Raw genomic sequence first — 23,335 nt, 5'->3', positions numbered from 1 at the left:
TCTACTGTGAATATTATCTCAGCGAATCAGATTGTATATCAAAGACTCTGATTACATATGTAACAAAATATTGTGAACTTTTTCTGATTACTTAAGTTTTCCATTAACACTAGACTCGCGGAGTACCAAAACCAGCTGTTCTATGTTAGTTTATAAAAGTAACAATACATTACGAGTAACGCGTATACTGTACAAATAACGCATAAATGCATCTTTTCAATTTAAATAATCGTAAATTAAAATATTAGAGTAACACGTCATTCTGACGGGTTTCGTGAACCCGGTATTAAATTTATGCTTGCAATTTCTGGAATAGATTCCTGCAGTCTTCGCTATGCCAATACCCGCCAATCAAAGGATCAATACCGTCGAAAAGATCAATCTACAAAAATACCGCGCAAGAATTGTTAACGAAGCCATAGAAACGGGCCTACGGGTCCCCAGTTCCCGCTACAAGGGTCAAAGCGAGCCTTCCCGGTGCTGAAATAGCCAGCTGGGTTCTCGAGGAAGCGAAAACGCGACTCGACGCTTGCTTATCTGCGAGACTCGTGTACCTCGGACAATAGGACGTCGGTTAAAATCGACATCCCCGCGACGACGATGGTATCGGCGGGTATCACGATGACTGGATGGTTCGCGCGACCTCGAAAACCGCGGGTCATCGCGTGGAAGGGAAACAACTGGCGGCTCCGGGCCGGGGAATCACCGGAGAAACCTGTCTACTCGCAAAAATGGGCGCGTGCAGATAATGCCCCGGCGTATTACCGTTATTATGCCGGTCATTTACGTGCTGCGGACGACGATGTTCCCTTTCCTGTGATATCCCGCTAAATTCGCCCCGCGGCGGCCATTCTATGGACGCGTCTAAGCAAACACGCTCGTGTCTCCTCCGGATCTACTATAAACGACACGACATCGATGCTCGGGGACCTACGGGATGATGATGGGTTTTCAATTATTCCCGCCCCGGGACAGAGACATTATCCTCGGCGGACCTTCATTATTCGCGGAAACCTTTGTGTTTCCTGCTGTTCTGACCTTTCCGAGGCCCTGTTCCTCCTCCAGCAACCCTTCGAGGCGCACGTTCCGTCGTAATTAGCTAATGATTCTAGGAAGACGGCAGTCACTGTATCGAACATAATGGGCTATTGTATTCTCGACTGAACGTATTAGGTTGTACGGCAAGTGATTAAATTATTTTATCAATAAACTCTTTGAGTGGAGACGACGAGTCTCGCGCCGCAAACATTTTCTGTGCCGAACTCGAATTTCGATGCTCGTCGTATATTTAAATGCTGAAAAATCGTATCAATTTCGTCCAAATGTTGAACAAAATTGTTACGATGTCTACACATCTCGCCTCTTTTTCTATCTAAAATCATATTATTATAGTTATAATGAATCGTTAGAAAATAAACGATATTGAAAAGGAGCTTAAATAGTTTCCAAATTATGTTCACAATAATTTCAATCATGTTGAGAACTTTTTTTTCTTGATTTCATTGTAATTTAAAAAGGGGATACTTTTCAATTTGTATTCGATATTAGTGTTACTTTATTAATCTCTGTTCTGTCACAAATGAAATAGTGTCAGCATTCGTATGAATATATTAAGTAAAACCAGAAATATTTTACATTTATTTTCTGACAACGTTTCTTTGCAAATAAATCGTGAGACAAGAGGTTAAAAGCAAAACGAGCGTGCAATTTCAATGTTTCCATTTTTTGCATATTGCATCGACATCATTGAATAAAGTTTGCTCCGCGTATTAAGAAGTCGTCTTTCATTTTCCCTTGGAAAAGCAAAATTAGTTTCCGAACAATAGATCAGAATAGAATAGATTAGAACAATAGAACACCGATAGATCAGAGTTAGAAATTTGCTTCTACAAATTACCAAAGATGTTAAAATCATTTCTTTCTACAATATAATCTGAACTTCTAATTAATCTTGTAATTCGTGCAGATACATGTTACAGTACTGTGTGGAATCTGTAAAAGGAGACACCTTGACGAAATATCATCGCAGAATCATCTCTAACAATTTGGTAGATGTATGATTCACGAAGACAGACTGCAAATACAGTTTCTACGTTTCGTGGTGCACACCTTTCCGTGTTTCTTAAGGCAATCACTGCAAGATGGAAGACGTTCTAATTACAATATGCCGTGAACAGGAATGTCGAACGAAAGAGGTTTCCGCGGGGAATGTAGAACGAATCGCGTGACGATTCGAACATGTTCTATGTTACACACACCATGGCCGAAACGCATGCCTTCGGGGAAACCGACGTGCCCGTTTCTACGTAAATAAGGTGTGTGGAAATTATTGTCCGGTAAAATAGTTTCCTGCCACTCCGCGAAACACGTTTTCAATCGTCTCCATTCAACTGTGGTTTCGTTTGCGAGGATTCGACGCACGAATGTCGGCGATGCTTCAACCCATCCAAATGTGCACAATAGTTCCAACGTTGTGGCTACAACGTTTTGTAAATCCTTTGACACCTTGTCCATAGTTTCATATAGGATCTTAGTTTCATATAAATCCGCAATTCGCAACTCCAAAAGGCTCCGCAAGATCCGAGCAATTTCTGAGACCGAAATCTCTTAATTAATTAAAGTTCCTACCTGATTAAAGTTCCAGAAGGGTTTAAGTATATTCTCAAAAATCACTAAAGTACCATTAAACAATAACGTTGCGCCCAGCCTCCGTTTTTTATAATTAAAGTAGGAAGTTCCTATTTTGCTGCAACCGAAACAATCGCTACGCAGAACTTGCGAGACTGTCACAGTAAAAATCCGTCACCGTCGTGTATCGGTGATCGTTTGTACGTCAATAATTTGTTAGTCAATTGTACAGAGTGAAGTAGGGTCGTTGGCCACAAGATCAGCCGATCGTGGAACGCTAAAATAAATGTCAGACTATAACCAGCGACATGCACCTAGGATCGCTAAGACCGATAGGATACAAATGATTGCACTATTGATAGCTCCATCCTGATCTCGTCGAATTCGCTGTACAAATTTAGATCCGAACCGATCAATAACTTCGTAATTTTCACCGTACTTAACTTGCCGGCGAAGACAAGCGATAACTGTTATTATCGTTGCTTTCTCGTTTGTGTGATGATTCCATTAAGATACGATATTGGGAATTGATTCTGACATTTCGTCACGTGGCTACATAAATAGGCCGTCATTAGCTCCATCATTAGGCATGATAATTACGCAGGAGGAACGATTTAAATGAGCACACCTGGACATTATTATAGTTTGTGTTCTTGTTTAAAAGGAGTTCACCCGGCACACAGGCACGGTAACCTGCGAATCTCGCCGCGACTATCACATTCGCATTAACCCAGATTGAAGGCACATTTCTATTGCATTCCCGCCATAGATAATTATCTATGTAATTAGCGAAATAAGTATTCTCTCTGTTCAAGTAGCCCGACGTTACTTCCCAGCAACAGCGCCCGATGAAACAGTTCATTAAAACGACAATTTGCTTAAAGATCCGCGGTCTGCACAGAATCATCGTGCGAGATAATGAGGACAATACGAGACCATTAAGATCGGAAATGAGAAATAACAGCAATAATATTCGCGGTTAGAGGCTATCCTATATAATTAGATGGTATTGTATACAATCGAACGTAATTAGAAACCATCGTACGCAATTAGAAGCTTATAAACACGATCATTATTCCTTTCACTTCTCATTGATAGTTTTAATGGTGGTGCATACAGTAGATACGACTGTTCGTGTGCCTAGAAAAATATGAAGATGGCCGTTCGATTCCTACCTTCGACTGATCTTGCTGTTGCAGCAATTGTTCCCTGAGCAGCTGCAGCTGCAGTATCATCTCGGACAGCCTCCGTTCCTTCTCGGCTAGGCTTTCCTCGCACAGGACCCTGTGCAGGGCCGATGCACCGTCCTGCTGCACCTGCGTCTCCGTGTTCTGCATCCTTCCGGAGGCTGGCGGTGAAGGCGCCACGCTGTTCGGCACGCTGGCGACGCTCCCGCTGCAACGTACGCCATCGAATCATGGTTAATTACCTTCCTATTTAATACATCATGATATTAATGTAAATCATTTGATATATCTTGTTTAATTTAACAAGGCTACTCTCGTGGCCCACCGTTCGTTTTCTCCAAATATGATTTTGTACAATGCCATCAACACATTGAAGACCCTAAAGATTGACACGTTCTTAAAAACGTTAATGAATTTTTTCGCGATCGAACTTAATATTAGTTTGAAGATCGAAGCTCCCTCTTTGCAACGGATCCTCGAAACTTGGTGTACGATTTTTTCTAGAGCGCATATTAGCGCATCCGAGTGTATATTACACTTGTCAATCGCTCAATGTACAGCGTAATTTACTCTAAAAATCGTTGAGAATTTAGGTAATTGCTAGCTTAGTAAAATCGTTAAGCATCGCAATCTTTATCCGAAGATCTCGACTGTATCGCAATATAATTCTAGTAACCAATTGTTTAGATCATAAAAGAAATATTCGATTTCCCAACCCTTGAACGACAGGGCATTTTCACAACTGCACCATCGACGATGTTTACAACAATCCTGAGTTATATTCAGCAATTTTTCCAAACATATTTTTGAAGATACTTCTCGCAGACTTATTAGCCTCGTTGATGTAACAGCAATTTCTTTTATTTAATTGCCGAAAATTCAGTAGTCAAGCGAACAATTAAATACTCCGGGTGAAAATTGACCCAGCCACCACCTTACAAGCGTTAAGAGGTTCGAGACAGACGATGTCCTTACGATCTTGAACCAGAAAGACGACGCAGAAGATGAAAAGACGATCGAAGTGCTATCGTCTGCCAAGCGAAAGCGGAGAAGACGACCCTAAAGGACCACCCTAAAATCGCTATCATCGGCTCGGCCGGCGATCGTCCGAGGGGCGGCCTTTAAAATTCGTCGGTCCCTTTAACGGGGTGACCCTGTGACGCCATAAGCGACACCATACGCGCGTCGGCAAGCGTATATTGCCCCAGATTCTCGGCACCGGCAGCGTCCGCTCGCGCACCGTAGGCGGTTTCGTCCTGAATCGCGTCCTTCACGAGAGCGAGAGAGCCGGGGATCTCTGCGGAGCCCATCGCGGCGGCTGGTCCCAGCACAATGCGTCCGTATCACTTATTCGTGGTCCATTTTCCTCCGCATAAAAGAGGAACGAGAGCTCCGGGCGGTTACCGGGAGGGCACTCCTGCCTTGGTGGGAGGGAGAAGAAAAATCCGCTGGATACTTGCGCGGGAATGAGAGAGAACTACGGAGAGCTAGAGAGAACTAGAGAAAGAGAAAACTAGAGAGAGAGAGGGAGAAAGGTGGTCAGGGGTGAGAAAGAGCAAGAGCACCCCATCACGGGAGCAAACACTCGGGCCTGCCGTGATTGCACGGCCGCGACCCTATCTATTATTCACCTGGCTCCCAGCAGACCCGTGCGCGATACTACCGCTGTATATCATTCCAGGAGCCCTCGGAGATCATGCTGGTAGCCTCGCGAACTAGCCTGATCCTCACCTATTAGGTCATCGCATAAGTCGTGACGTTTCTTATCCGCTTCTTGCATTTTTCTATTGTTTTTGTTCGGGAGCTTGTGTTGTGGCGACTGAGAGTTCCAATGAACGAACGATTCTCAATGCGCGGTCACGAACGCGTGACAAGTAGATAATCGATCGAGATTTGTTTTTGTTTAAAGTTCAGCTAACAGTATGTGGCGACGGAACGCGCGTTTGTTGACATTGGACTGCGGATCTTCGCGCAAAATAAAAATTCTGCAGTTACTGCAAGGTACAGGAGCTTGGCAGACATTTGTTTCTTTTCTGAATAATTTGAACGAGTTACGATATGAAAATACGATGAAACAATGCTTTTGAATTCTTGAAATGTTCTAAATTTGTGACGAATTTGATCCACTAATTTTTGTCGTGAATGCATAAAATCCGCGGTTCAGTTATACTCGTTGCACGTGCAAGTGCATCCATTTAATAATTAAGTTCTTTTATGAACTACAGTCGTTAATTTCTTTATTTTCTATATTGTCGTTCAGCGAAGATGTCAAGTTAGAAGTGTAGTGTGAAATGAAATTATCTATTGTGATTGTAAAGGAGGACTCTTTGCATTGAAGAACTTTGAATCTATCGACAGGCCTTTTAATATAATTGGTTTAATATTGAAATTAATTACTAGTGCCAGAGGGTTTCGTAATTCTCTTCAATATTTTGCTGTTTACCAGTTTACATTTTCTGTTTCTGATTACAAACTATGGTCGTAGTCTCCTAAAATTCAGAATCACTGTGCCAACGTCTAAAAAAAAAAACGTAACGAGTTTTTTTATCTTCCTATGAATGCAACATGCAACTGAGGAATTAACGAGACAGTAATGACGTTTTTCAATATCGATACATATGTATATGTAGAGCACATTATAAACACGCATATGCATGAAGATGTGAATCTCAATCGCAATCTTAAAAGTAAAAAGAGCTGTTCGCATGTAATCAGGGCTAACTACTTCTCAGTATTGGTACAAATAACCGGAGAATCTCTTAAGAAATTAATCGAATGATACAGTACAATGAAATTAAAAGGTTTACGCATTATCTGATAAAAAAAAAACTGATTACATATATGTCTTCTTTCTTAGATATTCACTTTCTTTAAATCTTACATATTCACACATCGGAATTGTGAAATTGAAAATCCAATAGATAGATCGACGAACTTTCACGAACTTTTCAGTACGTAATAAAATCCACGAGAATGTCTAAATTCGAATGAATCGAAATGGTAAAGTAGGTCGTTTTAGTTTCGGTAACCTTTAACTATGGAAATGAATTCTCACGTTCAATCTATTTTCTTATCACAGTGAAATCGTCGCGTTGTCTTGCTACCCAAACCAATTCGGATTTTATATCAATCCAAGTAGCACCATCCAAATTTCGTTTATAATATATGGAGCACTCGGCGAGTGTCACTAGAATTGTAAGAGCGTTCATTTTCTTTTTGCACGATACAATTTAACGATCAACTACAGCTATGTCGTTAATGTTTAATTGCGCCTGTTTGATTACTAAGCTGATGATCTACGTTCACTGTTCTTGCTCGCGATGCTCATTTGGTACGAAAGTGTTAAATTAAAATTGAAAAATAATCTTCGTTTCCGGGAATTGTTCTGACAACGATCTCCAATATGAAAAATCAAAATGTCCAACGATGGAGACGGAGACGTTAGGATGCGCGAAAGTTACCGAGATCTACAAAATGCATTTTTTAAATTTTTCCTATACGCTCGGATCAAAATATTAACAAATGAGTCTGTTTACAGTAATGTCTCCCTAATTGACGCTCGGATTGTCCACAAAAATGGACAATTCGGAAAGAGGAGATACGATTGTTCGAGTCTTGCTCGTTTTTTATGGTAATCGATTGTCAACAACTATAAAAACGAGCTTCAAGGCTCGAATAATCGTATCTCCTCTTCCCAAATTGTCCAGTTTTATGCATAATGTGAGCACAATTTTTATGCACAATCTGAGCGTCAGTTAGGGAGACTGTACTGGGAAATTTTAGGAAGACTCATCGAGGTATCGTTTAAAGATCGATTTGTAAAAGAAACTAGCAATTGCGTAGCATTGGTGCATTATTCGGAAAATTCGGATTCAGAAAATTGACATTTTAGGAATCGAGCAGCAACCTGAACCGCAAGTTGACAAAGCAGAATGATAAAATCTAACAGTCGAACGTCCGTAGTTTTTATAATTGTTGACAATTCGTAACTATAAAAACGAACCGTAAGGCTCGAATAATCGCGTCTCTTCTTCCCAAATTGTCCATTTTTGTGCACAATCTGAGCGTCGGTTAGGGAGAAACAGTCGGTTACTGCGAAATTTTAGGAAGACTCATCGAAGTATCGTTTAAAGATCGACTTGTAAAAGAAACTAGCGATTGTGTAGCATTTGTGCATTATTCAGAAAATTGACATTTTAGGAATCGAGCAGCAACCTGAACCGCAAGTTGACAAAGCAGAATGATAAAATCTAACAGTCGAACGTCCGTAGTTTTTATAATTGTTGACAATTCGTAACTATAAAAACGAACCGCAAGGCTCGAATAATCGCGTCTCCTCTTCCCAAATTGTCCATTTTCGTGGACAATCTGAGCGTCAATTAGGGAGACATTTCTATCGTGATTCCAAGTACAGTAATGTCTCTCTAATTGACGTTCAGATTGTCCATAAAAATAGACAATTTAGGAAGAGAAGATACGATTATTGGAGTCATGCGGTTCATTTTTATAGTTACGATTTGCAACAACCATAAAAATGAGCTGCAAATTTCCAAATTGTCCATTTTTATGCATGATCTGTGCGTCAGTTAGGGACACATAACTGTAATATCAAAATTTAAAAAGAGAATTTTAACCCTTGATCGGTGAACCAAGCAAGCACCTTTGTCATTTAAAAAACAAAATTCAAGTCGTTCGATCCGGTTCGAAAAAGTTTATCGCGTCCTAAAAGGTGTTCGAATATTTTTTGCCAGGTGTAGTAAATACTTCCGAATACTAAATTAATTGCACGAAGGCGATAATTCCTTGAGGACGAACGGAAGCCGCAAACGAGGCGTTACGGTGCAGCAAGAGGGTGAAAACGAAACAAGGTGGGAGGCGGACAGGCTAGAAATGAATTCCGCATTGTGCGGGGGAGGGAGGGAGGGATTTAATTAGACGTTACAGTGCGCACGTTTCTCGCGGTTCACCGTCCCGGGAACAAAAATCGTGCATCGTGAAACCGTTACTTATCGAGGAACGTCTTTTATCCTTGCACGCTCTCATGAAAGGCCCTTGCTGTGCGTGGCTTTCTTTCAGGCGATAATAACGCGCGCGGTGGGCGTCTACAAGATCCTATTCGCGCCTGTTGGCCCCGGTATCAGGCAACAAAAGGCTCGCTCTGTTACTATTATCATCTACGCGGGCAAAGACAGTCGGTGATTTTAGCTTTCTGCACCACCGAAAATAAACCGCCACCGTGGCTCCTCCCTTTATCGCTCCGATTTTGCTAACCCCGTTCGAGGCCGTTCGGTGGCTCGAAATTAGGCTACGCAACCTCCCACGAATCGGACGGCGACTTTCGAACTCCGATTCATTAATGTTCTTAATCGTTTGTAAGCTTTATCTCGCGTTACTCGATGCTCGATGCGGATCTTCGCGAAATAAAATATTCAAGTAAATATTCTCACTCGATTAATAATAAAAATGCGTCTAGGGGAGAAACGGTCTATCTCTGAAATGATAAAGTTAAATTATTGTGATGCGTTAACGATACAGATCGTTCGTCGTATTTAAACAAATATTCTTTATATTGAGTTCGACGAATACGAGTGAAATTTCCAGTCGATCGTCAAGATCGTTTCTGTATTCCACTGTTTGCCTGCGATGATCATTTTCATAAGATTATTTACGAAAGCAGCAATGTGTGTTTCTAATAATTTAGACTGATCGTACGATGAAGGAGATAGGATGCAAGTTTTAACACTTCGGCTACCATTTCTCCGGATTTAAGAATTAATTTTAGCCTAATACGTTCTCTCTCTCTCTTTGCGTACGAAATTCAGATAGAGCATAATCTTTCCGTTTCCGCTTCATTAAATAGATTAGTTCCACTCTGTGGAATTTTGATGGCCGCCGGTTCGCCACTCTGTCGAAGAGTAATTGAGCCATTTCTGTGTCGTCTTTATATCTCTGTCCGAGAAACAACTCGTAAATTATATCGATTCACCCCTAATCGATGACATTATGAAACTTATTTCGCCGATACACATCGTAATTATGTACACGTTAACCCTTTGTACTCGAGTGGTGACACTGAGGCGCCACTAAAATTGTTACGTCACGTTCCAAGACAATTTTGATATCATCGAAGTTTAGATGTAAAAAAATTGTTAGAAGTCTAACTGTTGTATGAGTCACAAGACTCAATTTCATATGCACAAAATGCACTTTGTCACATGAAATGGAAATGCCATAAGTCGGAAAAATTAATTTAGATTTACGGTTAACCTCTTAACGTGCACGCTCGAGTTAACTCGAGCGCGCTAAACTGGCCAAACTGTGCACACTCGAGATAATTCGAGCGGCGTTGTACTTTATGTTGCTATAATTGTTCACACTCGAATGCAATCGAGAATTGAAAATAACAATGTGAAAGCAAAAAGAAAAAAACAATCGTTTTATTGATATTTATCATTTACATGGGATTCTAAGCTATAACACTTACTTATTCAAGTATAAAATATATCCTTTTTCCACTTATCACTTACGACTTATTTCTTCCTTGTGAGCCGCTTTCCGACAGCGTGTTCATATTCAGATTCTGATTCGCTCATTTTTCAATATATATTTTACTAAAATATAATGTAAAATAAAATATAATAATAATAATAATAATAATAATAACAATAATAATAATAATAATAGTAATATTCTGAAAACTAGAAATCATACCAATTGTATAAATATCCATTATTTTTGTATTTTTGTAATTTTCTTGCCAAGACAAACGTTCTAAATTGTGTTTTTTTACATTTAAAAAAATTGATATTTTTTGGCCGGCCTTTTTCAAAAAAACTGTGCATTAAAGGGTTAAAATAGCTTCGAGTGCAAAGGGTTAAATGGCCGACAGAAAAACATCGCCACCTGATGCGCCCGTTTTTCCCTGCGGTAATTGTTGTTTTCAATACGAATGTATGTATGTACTCGTTACATTATCTTCGAATAACGAATCAATTACGTATCCGCGCTGCGGAAGATTAACGCGGCCGACGGTGGATCTATACTGTAAATATTTACAGGATGATCAACGCGCGAAAACCGTGGCCGGGCATTCATCGATCGGGCCCCGTCGATTTTTGCTTTCTTTTCGCTGACAATGTTCTTATCGCAAACAGCGCACCGTTTCAGCTCGGGCGCGCACACATCGGTCGAGCGGTCATTATGAAATTGATACACTTTTATCTGCGGTATGTGTACGCGAAGCGTGTATCGGCCGGGACGCTCCGCGTGCACGCGTGCTACGCATGCTGGAGGTTCGCGAGAGACGCAGTCGCGCGGCGCGTTAACCCTTAAATGCATATTGTTGCCAATTGTCTACATTCCAGTTCCACTTAATTTTATTCAAAAACCTGAGTATGCGCGTTTCCGAACACACGTTGATAACAATAGACGATAGACCATGTGTGAAATAAAAGACTTGACATTACTTTTGGCGAGTAAGTTATATGTTTTTTGACATTTGAATGCGGTGGGTGATAACTTCCAGGTTGCAAAGGATTTTCACGGACCGAGCGCATCGAATGCAAGGTTGCTTCGTGTCGCAACAAAAGTCGCAATCTCTTTGCCGCATTTCATTTATAAATAATGTGAACATTCCTGTACTAATAGATAATATAAATACGTGACCATTCGTTTACGTCTACAATAATTTTAGTAATGAACGCATATCGTTGCCAAAAGTCTACGTACAACTTTTTTTCAAAATAAATACTCAATATTATTACCTAGATTTTTTTATTTATTTTTCACGTAACCTATGACTACATTCCTATAGAAAACGATTTTTTTAAATTCAAAATAAAAAGTCATGCATTTAAGGGTTAAGTATCGAAAGTGGAAGCGTGTAACAGTAATGTACGGGTTTTTAAAAAGCGATCCGCTGCTTTTAATTCACGCGTCCCTGTTCGTTGCGCGCCGGTTTACCTGCTCGATTCACCCGATCCACGCGATTTTCATCATTTTCCTGTGACGCGCGAAAAATCGCCATTAACACGTCCGGCTCATTCGAAATTGCGCGTTCATGTCGTTCGAAATCGCGTCGTAGTTTTTAACAAGCTTGCTACGCGACGCTCACGGTCACGCGCTTTACGTGAAAATAATCAAATTTATTTGACGCGCGTCCGGCCACATTTTGTTCCCCTTCTCTTTTCGTTCCCATTTTGTATTCTCAAGTTCGTGTTCGAAAATTTTCGTAATTACAACGACGCTTTTGTGGAATAGTAATTCGGTAAATTCTGCATGAATTCGCGGTCTTGTTATTCTTACGAAGCAACGGACGTCGGTCGCTTTTAGCTCGCGGCAGATTTTCTGTTAATATTTTACGAACGAGGTATGCTGCATTTATAGTGAAATATATTTAGAATTAACATAAAGAATTATTATTCTTTAACGTGCGTCGCTTTATGAGAATGACGATTTTATTACAATTAATGTTTTTATTGCACAAAACAATTAATACAATTTGACACTGTTATTATACAGCGAGGTTGAACGAAAGAATTCATTTACAAAAGAGTCTAATCAGATTTCAACGTGTTGCAAGGTTCACGAAAAGAAGTTATTTAGGCTTTCGCTCATAAAGTTCTTGCCGAGGATGTTTTCTTTTATGAAAAATCGATCGATGCATTTGATTAACCAGCGTCTCTATCTCCGCTGCTTCTCCTCGAGTGTATGCTCATGAATAGTGACACTGGCCTAATTCGCTTCCTATCAGTCCCACTGCCTTGCTTCGCAGTTGAACTTCCATCGATTCGCGCGATCCCTCTGTACAAATGAACATGATGTATTTAGAACTTCGCTATCGTCTCTCTATCCGGACATCTTTAATGTCGAAAGCGATTCTATTTCTGTAGAATTTATCGTAAGTCCCGTTTGGTTGTACGAATAATATTGTAGGAGTAAAAGTATTATGGATTGCTATTAATTATTTTCTTTCTGGAATAGCTTAAATGAGTGAAAAAAGATGTCTATACAATGTTACTTATCGTAAGTCCCATTAGGTTGTACGAATAATATTGTAAGAACAAAAGTATTATGGATTGCTATTAATTATTTTCTTTCTGGAATAGCTTAAATGAGTGAAAAAAGATGTCTATACAATGTTACTTATCGTAAGCCCCATTAGGTTGTACGAATAATATTGTAGGAACAAAAGTATTATGGATTGCTATTAATTATTTTCTTTCTGGAATAGCTTAAATGAGTGAAAAAAGATGTCTATACAATGTTACTTATCGTAAGCCCCATTAGGTTGTACGAATAATATTGTAGGAACAAAAGTATTATGGATTGCTATTAATTATTTTCTTTCTGGAATAGCTTAAATGAGTGAGAAAAGGTGTCTATACAATCTTTTTTTATCTTTGAAAGATTAACTAAAAAAGCTATAGTAAAAGAAATATCTACTTTTCGTATCATGTCTTATGACTTCATATTATATTAGTATTATTTACTGGTATCATATTAATATTAATATAACTTGTACTGTACAGTACAACATACATTGTATTCATATTATAAATCATACAAACATCATGTTAGATCAAATTTTTCAAATGTACGACAAACATTGATAGAGCTATATGTTGCTAAAAAGTGATCGAAGTCTCCAGAGAAGTTAATGAATTGCATTGTCAAAAACAGCTGCAGTAATGTCTCCCTAACTGACGCTCAGATTGCGCACAAAAATGGACAATTTGGGAAGAGGAGATACGATTATTCGAGCCTAGTAACCCGTTTTTATAATTGTCGAGGATCAATGACCATAAAAACGACCCTAAAAGCACGAATATTCGTATCTTCTCTTCCCAAATTGTCCATTTTCGTGGACAATCCGAGCGTCAATTATAGAGACATTACTGTAGTCAGTTTAACAATTAACAATCGCCGTGGACCAATTCATAAAGCAACCATCCATTATGAAAGATCGATTCTGAAAGCACAGTTCATTAACCGGCGAGATCATAAATCGTTAATTGTTTTCCATCAAAGAGACAAGTATCTACAAAAATATTCTTCTCCCCTCGTTTCGTGACTTCGTTCCGCGTCTATTTTTTCACGGATCAATCATTCACGCAATGAGACATCTATTTGCAGGTATCCGTAACCGGTTAATTTAATTTCGGATTTTACTGCTATAGGAGAAGCAAATTTAACGCGAGTCCCGCCGTTTTTAGCAGCGACGTGGCCGCGGCTGCCAATCGCGGTGAACAATTTCCCACCTTCGTCGTGGATTAACGCTTCGAAAGCCTACAGAATAACCTCGATACTTTCATAAGACCGAAGTAATTTATCGTCCAAAGTTAAAATTGAAATAGTACACCTCCTTTCACCCTTCTCGCATTCTGCCGATTCTGAATATAGTCCCGCAAAAATTCATTTTTAGCGCTGCGAGTGACGCGATCGTTTTATCAACGTTGAACATTCAATTTTATCAAAATTGGAATATCATTTTCATCGAAATTAGAAATTTATTTTCGTCAGAATCGGATATTTATTTTTATCGAAATCGCGAATTCGTTCTTACGAAACTTTATTTTTATCGCGATCTATTAACACATTTTGTACGCGTCACAGTTCGAGCTTTACGCTTAGCGGGAGAAAATCGGTGAAGATTGGAAAAATCTGTTTTCTAAAAAATTTGATATTTTCAAACCTAACAATAGGATCTTTCTGTAATAAGTATAGATCGAGGATTTTTAGGATTCCAAAGGCGGAGTCTTTCATATATACAGGGTGTCCGAAAAATGTCTCGCAATCCGAAAGTGGCGGGTTCCTCGGGTCATTTGAAGCAACTTTTTCCTTAGCGAAAATTCAATCCGCGACTTCGTTTGCGAGTTATAAACGAAAAACAGTGACCAATAAGACGCGAGAGCAGCTGGCGCGAGGCGACCGGAACTCGGCTTCGTGCGCTGGTTGGCTGGGCCGCCTCGCGTCAGCCGTACTCGATTCTTATTGGTCACTGTTTTTCGTTGATAACTCGTTAACGGTGCCTCGGAGAAAATTTCTGTAAAGGAAGAAGTTGCTTCAAATGATCCGAGGAACCCGCCATTTCCGGATTGCGAGACATTATTGGGGCACGCTGTGTATATATAACGAAATTTTTTAAAATTAAATTCCGTATAAGAGATATTAATACCTCTTCTGCATATAATGTGTTAAGCTTAACTTTTGCTAGTTTCTACGAGATTACAGGAACAATTGCTATATTCGATCATGTTCTGTCTACACTAAATCCACGTAGGTCACATTCTAGTTCAGGCTAATCTTCGACCAGGTTCAGAAATGATTTATTACCTCGCTAAAGTAAACATTAACTTCCTAGTTTCAGTTTCGCTAATTAAATGAATTTAATTTCATGCGAATTTCTGACCATGATATTCGTCACTTAGCGCATCGAATCGCCATGTTTCAACTTCCTGTAACTATCACGGGCACTCCGATGGCAGCGAACGTGTCAAATCCGAGCAACTAATCCCATCTCCGTCTCACGAAGCACCAAAGCGTTGAATAAAATCGTCAGCCGATTCTCGCTCCTGTTCCCATGGCATCTCTCCGATCATAAAATCCGTCATCTTAAAGGTGGTCAAGTGAAAATACTATGCCGATGATTTCCTAGATAGATTCCCGGATAGTCGGAAGAGCCGTCACGGTTGTTCGCCGGTCATCGGTCGGAGGCTTGCAATTTGCTTGAAAACCGCGGATACCGATCGACCGTTAAACAAGTATTTTTCGAGTGGCCGGTCCCGTTACACGAGGGACACGTACATTGTGGCAGGAAGGAGGGCACACATCGAGAGTCCAGAGAATTGAATGTGTTCCAAAAAGCCGGCGAACGTCGAGAGCGTAAGTGCGAGTTGTCGTACAGTTGGCTGAATTTTGGAAGAATTTTGGCCCCGGTGCCGGCCACCGATCGGTGTGGGTAGTCGACTGGCACGATTCTGTCCGCTCGTTCAACAGCTCGTTGCCAAGCTCGCTTTACTTCCAATGATTGCGCGCTGCCTACCGCGGCCCCCGCGTTTTGTTACCGTCCGGCCATTTTTACGAACCGATCCGGTGCTCGCGATGTTGCGTTAACGACCGGCGCGGTTGCGTGCTTCGATCGACGTTTCTGACAAGTTAGACGCGTTACCGTTGAAAGTACGTTCACCCGTGTCTACCTCTGATTCATTCCCGCTTGGAAGCAAGCGTCAGGTATTATCGCGAGTAATAAATCGGGAAAATCGCATTTCACGGCAACACCGAAGCTTCGCGGACAGCGTAGGTCAATACGCGTTTGGTCAATCGTATTGCACTTGTGCAAAGGTGCATAACGGTGTTCTTCACCGGATCGACCGTACTTGACACGTGATATCGATTAGACGATAGCGTACCGCGTGATGGAGACGACAAGTTTTTCGGCGAAATCGAACATTTTTCTCAAACATTTGTTTCGGCTATTGATTTTGCACGTGTTTCTGCGGTATCGGATTCTTTCGGTGCATCGTCCACGCACAAGTCAAATATACGAGCTCGATTTTTTGGTCCACCTTGTGTAAGTAAAGAACGCACGTTCTTCTCGCACGTTGAACTATTGAACGAATATGTAATGTCTCTCTAATTGACGCTCGGATTGTCCACGAAAATGGACAATTTGGGAAGAGAAGATACGATTGTTCGAGTCTTGCTCGTTTCTTATGGTTATGGATTGTCAACAAATATAAAAACGAGCTTCAAGGCTCGAATAATCGCGTCTCCTCTTCCCAAATTGTCCATTTTTGTGCACAATCTGAGCGTCGGTTAGGGAGACTGTACTGGGAAATTTTAGGAAGACTCATCGAGGTATCGTTTAAAGATCGATTTGTAAAAGAAACTAGCAATTGCGTAGCATTGGTGCATTATTCGGAAAATTCGGATTGAGAAAATTGACATTTTAGGAATCGAGCAGCAACCTGAACCGCAAGTTGACAAAGCAGAATGATAAAATCTAACAGTCGAACGTCCGTAGTTTTTATAATTGTTGACAATTCGTAACTATAAAAACGAACCGCAAGGCTCGAATAATCGCGTCTCCTCTTCCCAAATTGTCCATTTGTGTGCACAATTTGAGCGTCGGTTAGGGAGACTGTACTGGGAAATTTTAGGAAGACTCATCGAGGTATCGTTTAAAGATCGACTTGTAAAAGAAACTAGCAATTGTGTAGCATTTGTGCATTATTCAGAAAATTCGGATTCAGAAAATTGACATTTAGGAATCGAGCAGCAACCTGAACCGCAAGTTGACGAAGCAGAATGATAAAATCTAACAGTCGAACGTCCGTAGTTTTTATAATTGTTGAGAATTCGTAACTATAAAAACGAACCGCAAGGCTCGAATAATCGCGTCTCCTCTTCCCAAATTATCCATTTTTGTGCACAATCTGAGCGTCGGTTAGGGAGAAACAGTCGGTTACTGCGAAATTTTAGGAAGACTCATCGAAGTATCGTTTAAAGATCGACTTGTAAAAGAAACTAGCGATTGTGCATTATTCAGAAAATTCGGATTCAGAAAATTGACATTTAGGAATCGAGCAGCAACCTGAACCGCAAGTTGACAAAGCAGAATGGTAAAATCTAACAGTCGAACGTCCGTAGACCATAAAACAGGAATTATTCAAGCGAAATTGTCGTCTCCGTAGTAACAGCGCAGCGGAAAGATTCACTGGAAAGGTACAGGCCGCACGAATCAATGAAATCGATTGTCTGCGACAATCGCATCTTTATTTGTTGCATCGGATTGTACGTGGAACGCGCCTCGAAATCGGCGCGGAATCTCCGGCTACCCGTAATTAGCCACGTGCGGGATAATCTTTACTCTGTATTCTCGACTTTGTACATTGTGTGTGCACAGTGGGAACGGAAAAACCTCGACATCGCCGTCGCGTCGTCCCGATACAAAGAATCAATTCATTGACGGACCTGATTACATGCGGCAATTATTATTACGTGACCGTGCGATATCGTTGAATATAGACTAATCGTTCGTTACGATAACTTACACAGACGCCGAGGCACACTGGCGATAACTTCGACCGGTTTAACTTCTTACGAATGGTTTTTAGAGCTGTCGGTGTCGATGTGTGCGAGAAGAAACGATCCTACTCTCTCCCCTCTCGTTTCCAACGCCCCTAAACGCAAGATTCCTCTAAACAATTAGAACTCCGATGAATATTCATTGTTGTCGCTGGCGATCGAATTTTCACGTCGCGTATACGAGCTATGTTTTCGAATCAATAACGTGTTGATGCAACATTGAATCGTGCTTTATCTTATTTATCCTAGTCCGGGGGATAGGCCTCGTGAATTGGAAACGGCGGTCAACGGTGGCTGCCAATTCGAAGAATAATGAATGTTCGTTATTCGAATGTTTCTAATATCGTTCGATAATAATCTTGAACGAGCGGAGAATTTTCTACGAAATCTCGTGTTCTTTGTCCTACTCGAAGGCTGCAACTGCGAATTAAAGGCGACGACTTCAAGGTCGACCACAAGCTTGAAATCTAATGGAAATTAATTCTTTGGAAGATTTTAGTATTCCGTGAGAGCAAATGATGAGGACCGAAACAGTTTTTGCAGACAACTGCTGTTACGATTTTTTCCTGTTGTATTTTATTCATTCTGGTTCGGACAGTGCCGCTTTATCGCGAATTAAAGATGGCGGCCGGTACCGACTCCTAGCTCGAAGTCTACCGAAAAAGATCCCCATGAAAAAAAGGTTTGGACAATATTTGAAAAGAATTGCAAATATTAAGTAACTTTTGCAAGCGACACGCGAATTCAGGCAATCTGCTTTGCGAATTAAACATCGCGACTTCGCCGGCGACCTCGAAATCGAAGATTACCAGAGAATAGGTTTCACGCGATGTTGTTTAGAAGAGACACAGATATAATATGATCTATAGATAGAATTATGGGCGGTTACGGCCGATATTTCATCGACCATTTTTCGGTCGCATCGGATCGCCTTATCGCCTCCCGAGACGTGTTTCTTTGTCTCGAGCCGAGAAGTCAGATATTTTCGGGCCGACTGTGGCCCCCTTGTTTTTTTGCCCGGCCCTCTCCCGTCTTCCGACTTCCTTTTCGCCCGGTCGCTTTGTATTTCGGATGGATGTTCGGTAACGAAGACTCGGTTTACGACGTGGAATCTGTGGATCTTGTCGTTCCCCCCCGAACAATGGACGCTTTTGTGGGCCATTCGCGGGACCAAAAGCCGGGGCCGACGTTCTTCTCCAAGGAAGCTCCCATCTGCAACTGGGAGGCGACGAAAGATCGTCGCTGTCAACGCGACGGTATCACCGAAATTATTACGGTCTCAATTTCTCGAACCGATACCAACGCAGAGTGTATTCGCTCGGAACGCTTTGTGGTATCATCGAATTTATCGAATTCGAAAGTTCGCAGATGTTTCCAGAGTTTTTAAAGTACCCGCGCCATTGTACACAGAGTTGAGCCAAAAGTAATCCGATCAATGATTGACGATTATCACTCGTTACTTATTATAAGTAATTTGTAATAATTTATAATACATAACGAGTTCTAATCGTTAATAATTAATCGGATAACCTTTCTCCCAATTTTTATAAATTATAACGATTTATAATCGTTAATCAGAGATTACTTTTTGCCGAACTCTGATTGTACAGTTGGCAATACTTAGCTCCGCTCAGGTTAATTTCGAACCTCCGAAAACAACAAAAAGTCCTCCCGTAATTGTCCTCGCTGATTTTCTCTCTGCATTCTGATTGGACCTCAATTATGCTTCGTTCCTAACTTTACAAGCATCTGTAAACGAATCTGATTCCGCCGAGATTAAATACAGCTAAACGAATCGTCAGTCACAGAGCCAACAAAGCTTAGAATTCATTTCCGGCGAGTAACAACGAATGACGAATTCGCGATCGAAATTAGCTAAAACGATTCGAAGAACCGGCGGCCGCCTGACGTAAAATAAAGCGAGACTCGACGAGGATAAACATCTGGTCTTCCACTTTCTATCGTCCAGCAGCGATAAAAACGCCGATGCATGACGAAGATGATACTATTGGACCGAAGAATAACATACGAAGATAAACGTTATACGGGGTGATGGAAAAATAAGATACTCTTTTGTTCCCCGGAGAAAAACACACGCGGCTACGACTGCGGAACGTTCTCGTTATTTCAGGATAGCAAAAGTTCACAGGATGGTGGTCGAAGACGGGCACGCAACAGGCAAAGAAATCTTTTCGCGACTCCGGAATTGTCCGCGAAGTGGTTCGTCTAAGAATAGATCGTGGAAAGACCACGAAACCAATTTCTCTCGGGCCGTTAGGCGATAATCGTCGCCGACGATACGACGTGGGCCGAGACTTTGAGTTTTTTTTTCGACTATATTTACCAGTTATGTAAAGTATCGGGTGCGCGATAGCGCCGGGAAGACAACGGGCCAGATTAAGACCGGGACGATTGCGACACATCGTGGAGATGCCACGGCTTCGATGGAGCACAATGTCGGCTAATTAAAAGGGGATGGGTTACGTAAACGACGCCGAGCGACGCGCAGGTGAGGCTTGCGTTCTCGATTTTGTCACGTGTTACACGCGGGACTGTGCATTTGCATCAGGACGAAACGATAATGCGGGAAACTGGCTGTCTCGTTAGCTGACACTCGGTTCTCTCTGGTAATGCTCGATCGACAGCACTCCTTATATTTTTAATTAAGAAACAGAGAAACGAAGAATTCTTGATCGCTCCGCGTTTCTGCGTATTCGACGAACGAGAAATATTATGATTCCGTTTCAAATACCAATGTTCCATTTCGATCGAATACAGTAATGTCTCTCAAACTGACGCTCAGGTTGTGCAGAAAAATGAACAATTTGGGAAGAGGAGACATGATTTTTCGAGCCTTGCGGCTCGTTTCTATAATTGTTGACAATCGATAACCATAGAAAACGAGCCACAAGGCTCGAATAATCGTATCTTCTCTTCCCAAATTGTCAATTTTTGTGGACAATCTAAGCGTCAATTAAAGAGACATTACTGTACATTGAAATCTGTGCAAAGGACAACTAAACCGCGGATTTCTATGCAAAGTAAAAAGAATCATCCGCATCGATTGTAGAACATCGGAGCTAAGCACAATTCTTCTCGATTCCGTAATATTTCAAGTAAGTTCAGATTAATCAACATTCTTAGCTTCTTTCAATCTTTCCACTGTTTTAAGCTGCACCGACTCATTCTTTTCATAAATGCATAAAATCCGCGCTCTGAGAATAGTCTTGAGATCAATTTTGGATGTATTCTTTAAAATGTTATAACTCCGTCCAGCAATCGTTTTCCATGAAACCACGAATGAGAGACGTTAACAATGAGTCGAAATAAACAATTGACACACTAAATTCTTAATTTCCAAAAGACTGTCGGTCTTGAAGAAGATCTAGTTTCATCAAAAAGGATCGAACATCGATAAAATTGGATTCCTGTTATACAGGGTGTCCCAAAAATGTCTCGCAATCCGAAAATGACGGATTCCTCGGATCATTTGAAGCAACTTTTTCCTTTACAAAAGTTTTCTTCGAGGCACCGTTAACGAGTTATTAACGAGAAACAGTGACCAATAAGAATCGAGTACGGCTAACGCGAGGCGGCCCAGCCAACCAGCGCACGAAGCCCAGTTCCGCTCATTGGCTCGGTCGCCTCGCGCCAGCCGAGCTCGCCTCTCATTGGTCACTGTTTTTCGTTAATAACTCGTTAACGGTGCCTCGGAGAACATTTTTGTAAAGGAAGAAGTTGCTTCAAATGACCCGAGGAACCCGCTACTTTCGGATTGCGAGAGATTCTTGGGACACCCTGTAGATTGAAAGCTACTAGTAAGTCGAGACCTCTCTAAAATCATTGGAAAATTTTTGTTCTGACTGAACGTACGATAAATTTGGAAATGAAAGATTCTTTTAGCTTCCAAGTCTAGCTTCTAGGTCCGACTTCAAGGTTTAGCTTCTAGTTCGATAAACTATCATCGTTCTATGCTTGCACCGACAAGACGAGGCCAGCAATCTAGCAGTGATCGAAAGAAACTCCGTTAAAACAGAATCGTCTGAACTAACCAGTGAGTGTTGTGTCCGGTGGGGGTGGAGGATGGCGGCGGGCTGATCCGCCTGTTGTTGGCGGTGTCATCCTGCAAGGACAGCGACTCGCTGTTCATCTTGCAGGTTAGCCTCTTGAGCACGTCGTCCATGGATCTCTTGCTGCCGGGCGTGGCGCTGCTGCCTCCGTTGTTATTGTTATTGTTTTGCGTGACGGTGTTGTTGTTGTTGTTATTGTGATGATGAGGATGGCTGGGATAGTACGGGTCGACGGTGAGCGGTGTGGGCGGCGAGCCGCACTCGGACGAGCTGGCTGGTTCCACGACACCACCGGACGAGGACGATGTGTTCGTGTGGTGATGGTGATGATGATGATGGTGGTGGTGGTGGTGAGGGTAGTGGTACGGGGCGAGGGTGTCCTGGTGTCCGTGGACGATCCTCTGCCGCTTGCTGGTGCGCAGGGAGTTCGACGAGGGCGATGGCGAGTCGCGGAGATCCGGCTCGCTGGTCGTCGCTGGTGACGAACAGCCGGAGGACTCGCAGTCCCCTCCCCTCTGATGAGGATAGCACTCCTCGATGCCGACGGGGGTGCTGGGATCCTCTTCGCCGACGGCTATCTCGCCACCGGGACCACCGGTCACCGACGAGGTCGTGTCCTCCTCCTCCTCGTTGGCGCCTGCCACTGTACCCGTGCCGCCCCCGCCCTCCGATAGCTTCGTTGGTGGTGACTTCCTCTTTGAGGACATCCTCAATCTGAAAACGAAACGGAACAGGCCTGGTCAGACTTTGATGCACCCCATTGACAATCTCGTCGCTATCATTTGATAATGATAGCTATCGTCATATTTTCCGTCGCGGAATAACAGAGAAACGATGTTATTTCTTAACACTTTGACTGCCATGGCAAACATCATCTATTATACAGGGTGTCTTTAATATTATGGTACTTCCGGGAAATGAGGGATTCCTGAGATCATTTGAAGTAACTTTCTCCTTAGCGAAATTGCAATCCGCGGCTTCGTTTACGAGTTATTAACGAAAAACTGTGACCAATGAGAGGCGAGCTTGGCTGGCGTGCGGCGGCCGAGCGCACGGAGCTCGGTTCCGCTCATTGGCCCGGTCGCCTAGCGCCGAGCGAACTCGCCTCTCATTGGTCAGTGTTTTTTTATGAATAATTCGTTAACGATGCCTCGGACAAAATTTTTGTAAAGGAAAAACTTGCTTCAAATCACCTCAGGTATCCCTCAGTTCTCGGAAATACCATAATTTTGGGACATCCTGTATACAATAAATTCTCCCTAATTGACTGTCAGCGTGGGAACAAAAATGGACAATTTGGGAAGAGGAGGTACGATTATTCAAGCTTTGCGGACCGTTTTTACGGTTGTTGACAATCGGTAA

The 23,335-nt window shown here is 41.8% G+C and overlaps 1 protein-coding gene across 4 annotated transcripts in view; it reads right to left on the bottom strand.

Moving 5' to 3' along the window:
- Positions 1–23,335, bottom strand: part of Sox102F (transcription factor Sox102F) — a 341,468-nt gene that overhangs the window by 61,530 nt on the left and 256,603 nt on the right. For all 4 annotated transcript variants that reach the window (XM_033471820.2, XM_033471823.2, XM_076524478.1 and 1 more), the window contains 2 exons: positions 21,956–22,687; positions 3,804–4,023 (listed from right to left, as the gene is read on the bottom strand). In XM_033471820.2, coding sequence (XP_033327711.1) covers positions 3,804–4,023; positions 21,956–22,687 — 952 coding nt within the window. The remainder of the gene's footprint in view (positions 1–3,803; positions 4,024–21,955; positions 22,688–23,335) is intronic.

This window comes from Megalopta genalis, chromosome 9 (genome assembly GCF_051020955.1).
Source record: "Megalopta genalis isolate 19385.01 chromosome 9, iyMegGena1_principal, whole genome shotgun sequence".
Classification (NCBI taxonomy): domain Eukaryota; kingdom Metazoa; phylum Arthropoda; class Insecta; order Hymenoptera; family Halictidae; genus Megalopta; species Megalopta genalis.
Note: the sequence above shows the minus strand (reverse complement) of the source record. Positions and strands in the feature narration are given on the sequence as shown.